At 34.0% G+C, this 8,128-nt stretch overlaps 1 protein-coding gene across 1 annotated transcript; it reads left to right on the top strand.

Annotated features, from left to right (window-relative positions):
- Window positions 1–559: 559 nt before the first annotated feature.
- On the top strand, window positions 560–7,797 carry LOC149544064 (26S proteasome regulatory subunit S10B homolog B-like). Its single transcript, XM_089795883.1, has 9 exons — window positions 560–782; window positions 5,777–5,913; window positions 6,032–6,209; window positions 6,296–6,378; window positions 6,487–6,573; window positions 6,868–7,005; window positions 7,156–7,351; window positions 7,490–7,581; window positions 7,669–7,797. The coding sequence occupies exons 1-9, from the start codon at window positions 560–562 to the stop codon at window positions 7,795–7,797; spliced, it is 1,263 nt and encodes a 420-aa protein (XP_089652009.1).
- The last annotated feature ends 331 nt before the right edge of the window (window positions 7,798–8,128 follow it).

The raw sequence follows: 8,128 nt of genomic DNA, 5'->3' as shown, positions 1-8,128 counted from the left end.
ATTTATATAATATTTTATATTATTTCTTCTATTGTGCAAGTCATTTCATTGCAAATGGTATCAGAGCATGATCTTGGCACCATAGAGGCAAGATTTTTTTCTCAACATTGGAGCAATTTTGGGAAGAGCATAACTTTCAAACCTTAGCAAATTTTTCAAATATTTTTAAATTGTTTTTGAAGACCATACTAAAGAAGCTATAATCCAAAATTCATTGGAATTGGAGCAAATTTGAGCAAATTATTGCAGAATTACTATTTCTACACAAGTTTTTTGAGCTCTACATATCTATTACATCCTGTCGGATTGGAGTATAATTTGTATTGGTTTTTTGAATACATAGTAGAGGAGCCTACATTTCAAAGCTTGGAGAAATTGAAGCGAAAATAAGCAAGTAATTGTAAAATTAGGAGAATTCTCTCTCAAGGCAGCAAATTTGCTAATTTTTTGGATTTTTTCTGAGTAAGGGTATCTTGGCCCTAGTAAGTTACAGTAAAAAAATTAGAGAATTTACATTTCATTTGTGTGATTTATTTGAAAAATATTGGTTTCCATCATGATGGGGCCTCAACCAAGAGGCAAAAAAAATGCTACTACACCAAGGAAATCCTCTGATCAGGATCGGGAAACAACGGAAGATAGTAATCCCAATGAGGAAATAAGTAAGTTCAGGGAAGAGATTAAGAGGGATATTTGTGATGTACGAGGAGATATATCAGATACACGAAACATGTTAAGTGCCTATATGAATGAAAAAAGGAAGGAGTTCTCAAGCAATCAAGGTGAAACCTTCAAGTCAGCTAATAATGACACAAATTTTAATAATCCTATGGGATTTAAGGATTTTTTTCCAAAGGTGGATATAGGCAAATTTGATGGCAAAGACCCTCTAACATGGATAAACCAAAAGGAGAATATTTTTGAGGCTCATCAAACCCCATATGGACAAAAGGTCACGATGGCTTCCTTATATCAAGAACCAGATCAATTCATTTGGTATCACTGGCTTTGTACTCATAGGAGGAAAAAGGGTTTCACTGTATCATGGTCAATTTTTACAGAAGAACTCCAAGCACAATATAGCAATAGTGTGACAGACAACTTCTTTACCTAATTTGCTAAGCTTGAACAAATAGGATCAGTTAAGGATTATATTCAAAAATTCTAAAATCCATCCTTAAGAGGGGATATAGTTATAGAGAAGAACTTGAATGATTTATTCTTGGGTGGTCACAAAGATCATGTTCAACATGAGGTGTGCATGTTTAGTCCTAGCCTAGTAAATGAGTCTTTTATATTGGCACACAGGGTAGAGGAGAAGTTCTTGATTCCTAGAAAGCAAGGGGATAATGTGACAAGAGAAAAAGGATATTCAAAACCTTCTCTTCCTCAACCTACTTGGTTGACTCCACAACAAATTGAGGAGAAAAGAGAAAAAGGGTTGTGTTTCAATTGTGATAGAAAATACAGTTGAGGACATAAATGTAGTGAAAAGAAATTGTTTTATATTGAAGGTCCAACTGAGGAAGAAGAGGATGAACCCATATTAGAGGAGGATAGAGAGTGAAGTGAGGAATCACATGATTCTCAACCAATCATTTCTTGTCATGCACTTTTAGGTTTCACTACATCACGAACTCTCAAGGTAGTGGGTTTCTTAAAGAAGCGGAAAGTAACAGTGTTGATCAACTCAGGTAGTACTCATAATTTCATCAACAAAAAGTTGGCAACTCTTCTAAATTGTTTTATATATCCAACCTCGGAGTTTTAGGTTTTGATTGCACATGGGGGTACAGTTAATTGTTCAGGGAAGTGACAGCGTCAAATTATCCATGGGAGATTATCAACTCAATACCCCAATGTATGCGATATCCATGAGTGCGACGGATATTGTTTTGAGTACAATGGCTTACTACATTGGGAAAAATTGAGATGAACTTCCAAGAACTATTCATGAGATTTCAATCAAAAGTAAAGGTAGTGGAGCTAAGGGAGTTGAAGGAAAAATCCCCACAAATGGTAAGCTCTCTTCAAATGAAAATGTTTCTTAAGAAAGGAGTGGATGGATTTGTGGCCCAGCTATGTTCATTAGAAGTCTCTCATTCTAATTCTTTTTTACTCATCCAGATTTACAAGCAATAATTGATCGTTGCTCAATAATTCTTGGAGATATTCCTAAAGGACTTCCTCCTAAGAGGGATCATGACCATGCCATACAACTAGTTCCAAGGAGCCAACCACCAAACATCAGGCCTTATAGGTACCCACACATACAAAAAAGTGAGATAGAAAAAATTGTTGAGGAAATGCTAGAAGCAGGAATTATCAGGCATAGACAAAGTGCTTACTCCTCACCTATGGTGATGGTGTGTAAGAAGGATGGAACTTGGTGCATGTGTCTAGATTATAGACTGCTCAATAAGTACACCATTAAAGATAAGTTTCCTATTCTGGTTATTGATGATTTGCTAGATGAATTAAATGGGGTTATGTATTTTACCAAGTTAGATCAGGTTATCACCAAATTCGGATTGAGGAAGATATTTGTAAGATGGCATTTCAAACTCATGAGGGTCATTATGAATTTTTGGAGATGTCATTTGGTCTTACCAATGCACCATCTACATTCCAAAGTTTGATGAATTCCCTTTTTAAGTTTTGGAGAAAGTTTATGTTAGTATTTTTTGATGATATATTGATTTATAGAAAGACTAGGGAAGAAAATTTGCACCATGTAGATCAAGCATTACAATTACTTGAAGATCATCAACTCTATGCTATCATCCAAGTGTGCTTTTGGTCTTAAGGAGGTGGAGTATTTGGGATACATAGTTTCACATGAAGGAGTAAAGGTGGAACCTATAAAAATTAAGGCTATCATGCAATGGCATATTCCAGAAACCATTAAGAAGCTAAGGGGCTTCTTGGGATTAACAAGGTACTATAGAAGATTTTTGAAGAATTATGGTGGTATAGTAGCACCCCTCACCACTCTATTGAAGAAGGATTCTTTTCACTAGAATGAACATGCTAATGTTGCATTTGAGCAATTGAAGGAGGCTATGTGTACAACTCCAGTGCTTCCCACTCCAAACTTCACCAAGGAATTCATTATGGAATGCGATGCTTATGGAAATGGGATCGACCAATTTCTTTTGAGAGTCATCAATTAAAAATGTAAAAATCAACTCAAACCTATTTATGAGAAGAAAATGCTAGCAATCCTTCACATAGTTAAATAATGGAGGCCTTATTTAATGGGTCGACACTTCAAGGTTAAGATAGATCATGACAGCCTAAAATATTTTGTGGAACAAAGACTATCTTCAGAAGAACAACTAAAATGGGTCACTAAGATGTTGGGATATGACTTTGAAATTGTATACAAGAAAGGGAAGGAAAATATTATGGTCAATGCACTTTTTAGGAAGGATGAAAAAGATGAAGCCTTATTGTATGCCCTTTCAATATTGCAAGCAAATTGGGTGATAGAAGCCAAAGCAGAGTGGCAAAATGATGTTGCAACAAGTAATCTCATCCAACAACTGAAAAGTGATCCTAGTAGTTCTAATAAATTTTGTTTAAAGGGGGATATTCTTTGGTATAAAGAGAAATTGTATCTCTACAAGAATTCCACTCTTGAACACAAGATTCTCATAGAGCTACATAAGTCCCCAGTTGGTGGTCACTCAAGATTTTTGAAGACATATCATCGAGTCAAGCAAAAAATTTCTTGGGAAGGGCTAAAAGGTGATGTTCAAAAATTTGTGGCTAAATGTTTGGTTTGTCAAAGAAATAAGGGGGAAATAATTAAGACACTAGGTCTCTTGTAGCCTCTATCTATTCCTAGCCAATGTTGGGAAGAGGTATCCATGGACTTCATCACAAGGCTTCCCAAATCTAAAGGTCATAATGTCATCATGATAGTAGTTGATCGCCTCACTAAATATACACATTTCATTGCATTATCACATCCTTTTACAGTAAGTATAGTGGCAAAAGTTTTATTGGAGAATATCCAAAAGCTACATGGTACACCAAAGGTTATTGTTAGTGATCATGATCCTATCTTTACTAGTCATTTTTGGAAAGATTTATTCTCATGTTTGGGTACTCAATTGGCTCATAGTTCTTCATACCATCCTCAATCAGATGGGCAAACTAAGGTTGTTGATAGATGTTTGGAAGGATATTTACGTTGTTTCACTTCAAAGAAACAATTTCAATGGGTAGATTGGCTACCTCTTGCAGAATGGTGGTACAATACTTCTTTTCATAGCTCATCAAAGATGTTTCCATTTTTGGCACTTTATGGATATCATCCTCCTTCCATCACATCATCATTAAATGTGTCACTAGAGTTCGGCCAGTAGAGGACCACTTGCTTCATCAACAAGAGGTACTTTTGAGACTCAAGGAGAATTTAGTTATGGCACAAAATTGAATGAAACAACAAGCAGACCAACATCCTAGTGAAAGAAATTTTGAAGTTGGGGATTGGGTCTTCTTAAGATTGCAACCTTATAAAAAAATCTCAATGAAACAACAAAAAAAGAATAATAAGTTGTCTCCACAATATTATGGACCATAGCAAATCATGCAAAAGATTGGTAGTGTTTCCTACAAGCTAGAGTTTCCACGAACAACAAAGATACATCCAGTTTTGAAGAAGGTAATTGGGCAGAATGTTCCTACTCAAACAGTACTACCAAAGCTTGATGAAGAAGGAAGAATAATTTTGGAACCAGATTGCATTCTTCAAACATGCACAAAGAAGCTAAGGAATAGAACCCTCACCCAGTATCTTGTCCAATGGAAGAATTTACTAGTTGAAGAGGCCACATGGGAGGATGAGGAGTTCATTCAAAAGAATCTACACTTGGTTAGCATTGAGGACAATGCTTATTTTAAGAAAGGGGGCATGCTACGCCCTTAATATTGGTGTATATAGGGTTATGAATAGTCAACTTGTGGCTATCTTAATCCTTAATTAATTCATGTTATTGTTATTATATTATTATCTGGGTAGGTAGGTTGGCCTAGATGTTATGTGGGGTTGTGTCTATTCAACCTAAGCATAATTAGGTAAGTATAGAAGGTTGTGAGTCTTATTTCAAGATCATATTGTGAAGTGTGTTCTCATTGGAGATATTTGGAGGTTGCCCCCTCGAAGTGGCCTATTATTCTCAGTTATTATCAAGTATTTATATAATATTTTATATTATTTCTTCTATTGTGCAAGTTATTTCATTACAGCTACAGTTGAAAAATTAATCAAGGACCATTAGATAGTTTTTTCTTTATTACTTTGCATCAATATCATACATTCTTCTATATGATATTTACATGCTCAACATGCAATGAAATGCATAAATGTAGTTTGAAAGGTGAAAAAAAGATATAATTTAATAAATATGGTAATATTTATTTTCAAAGTTTCTTATCCCCCATTTGGATGCATCCTCATCTCTTTCTCCTATCCTTGATCCTTGTTATTTCCATTTTGAAATATTGTTCCCATAATTTTAAGGGTACTTCAAAAAATCCCCTTCAAACATTCTTACATTTTTCAGATTTTTCCAATAAGGGAATGTGGATGTGGTAGGATCATACTTTATTTCACTGTTGTTCTAATATATGTATCACCTATGAATCTATGATTCTATCTCTAGTGAAAGTTTGATTTTGAACAAATTAATATCTAACTGTTCATGCTTTTACTATTGAAGTAAATTAGTTTTTCTAATTTTGGGATTATGAATTTTTCTTTATACAATAATTGTGAAAGCTAACAGTGGGCCAAGATATCTTGTTGGGTGTCGAAATGAGGTAGATAAAGATAAGCTCACTGCAGGCACATGTGTTATTCTTGACATGACAACACTTACAATAATGAGGGCTCTTCCTCATGAGGTATCTAGCATTAGAATCTCATATCAACAAGTCGTTAATAAGCACAAATTATATCAAAATATTTGAAGATATTTTCTGGAAAAAGACTAATCATTTTGTTTGTGTATATTAGATGCAGGTGGACCTTGTTGTTTATAGTATGCTACATGAGGATCCTAACAATGTGAGCTACTCAACAGTAGGAGGGTTAGCAGATCAAATCAAGGAGCTAAGAGAGTCTATTGAACTTCCTTTAATGAATCTTGGACTCTTTCTTAGGGTTGGAATCAAACCTTCCAAGGTAAATTTTGTGTGGGGTGTAAATTAATCGTGGTAATTACTTATTTATTCTTTTAAGAATTCTTTCATAAAGGTTGATTCTTTTTTCTCCAATTTCAAGAAGTACTTCTATATGGCCCTCCTGGAATGAGAAAGACACTATTAGCAAGATCTATTGCTAGTAACATTGACGCAAATTTCCTTAAGGTTGTAGCTTAGCTTTTTTTATCCATCTTACTGTTATGCAATCGAACTTCCTTATTTCTGGTACTTGAGGTTTGATTTATGCTTTCTCTTTGTAATACTATTTTTCAGGTGGTTTCAAGTGCTATAATAGAAAAAAATATTGGCAAAAGTTCAAGGTTGATCAGGGAAATGTTTGGTTATGCACGGGATCACCAGGTATGACTTCTTATTCATTTGAACATCAAAAGACTAATTTTTGGTGTTTGTTAATATAATTGCAAATGCTAATATATTGTTTATATATAATAATACTTCATTTTTTATTTCAAAACATTGTGTATGTTGAATTATTAGCTCATCACATCTAAGAATTTGAAGGTATTGACACTAAAAAATATTTCTCTATATGCCTGCAACCCTATTCCTCTTAGTAATTGCATTGCAATCTACTAACAAGCATTCTGATTAATATAAATGAAATAATTTTGTTATACTGGGGCTTTGTTCCAGTCATGCATCATATTTATGCATGAAATTGATGCAATCAGTGGAGGTCTTTTTAATGAAAGAACAAGTGTTGATCGAGAAATTCAAAGAATTTTAATAGAATTGCTTAACCAGCTAGATGGTTTTGACCAATTAGGAAAGGTATTGTGTTTTAAGGTGCTCAAGCTATTGTGATTGTCAATCAACTACATTAAACAATAAACTATGTTATTTAACTTATTTAAGATTCTTCAAGGTAGTGTATTTTTCATTGTCACATGAAAATCTTGTTAATTTTAACATTAAATGTAGGTAAAAATGAGCATTGCAACAAATCATCCTGATGTTCTGGACCCAGCCCTGCTTAGATCTGGCCATTTGGATAGAAAGATTGAGATTCCATTTCCAAATGAACAAGCAAGAATGGAAGTACTGAAAATACATGTTGTAGGGATTGCAAAACACAGAGACATAGATTATGAAGTTGTTGTAAAGCTTATTGAGGTCTTATTCTATTTCTTTAATAATTTGAAATTTATCCAAAATATTTGACTTTTTATCCTATACTACACTGGTATGTTCTAGAGTTGGTAATTTTTGTTTGATTAATTACTATATAGCTGAGATTAATTCAACTTTTATCAAGGCTTCAATGGAGCAGATCTTTGTAACATTTGTACAGAAGCTGGTATGGCAGCCATCCATGCAAAACATGATTATGTAATCCAAGAAGATTTTATGAAGGTGAATTTTCTTTCCCTTTTTGTTTAGCATTTTATAAAATTGGAGGTGCTTGTGCTCTTTGGCCTATGACTTATCTTTGACATTCAAGTTGTTCACAAGTTGAATGAAGCAAAGAAATTGGAGTCAAGTTGTTCAAGAGTTGCTCTGTGTATTAAATATATGTTGTTAATTCAAAACAAACATACAAAAGTTATGTTTGGCCTTATTTGAGCAATCTTGTATGTTCAAGTGATGGAAAATATGATCCAAACGATGTGAGCATTGCACCAGTGTGGTCTTTATTTTGCTTAAGACTTAAGTCACGCTTTTCTTTTTAAAATTTCGATGTAATGTTGTTAGCCATTGTTTGAATCTCTAATATGATCCATATTGTTTCAATGACTATAATCATGCTTTAAAAGATATTAAAATGTTGATTCAAGACTTGTCCTTTGGCCCACGTGTCGAAATGAGATTTAGGGTGTGTCTAGATGCCTATGCCTCTAGACTTCTTTGCCATGGCAGGAACTAACAATAGAATACCAGAACTACCAATTTTTTT

Source organism: Cupressus sempervirens, chromosome 8 (genome assembly GCF_028749045.1).
Source record: "Cupressus sempervirens isolate cs-2001-9-10 chromosome 8, ASM2874904v1, whole genome shotgun sequence".
NCBI classification, from domain to species: domain Eukaryota; kingdom Viridiplantae; phylum Streptophyta; class Pinopsida; order Cupressales; family Cupressaceae; genus Cupressus; species Cupressus sempervirens.
Note: the sequence above shows the minus strand (reverse complement) of the source record. Positions and strands in the feature narration are given on the sequence as shown.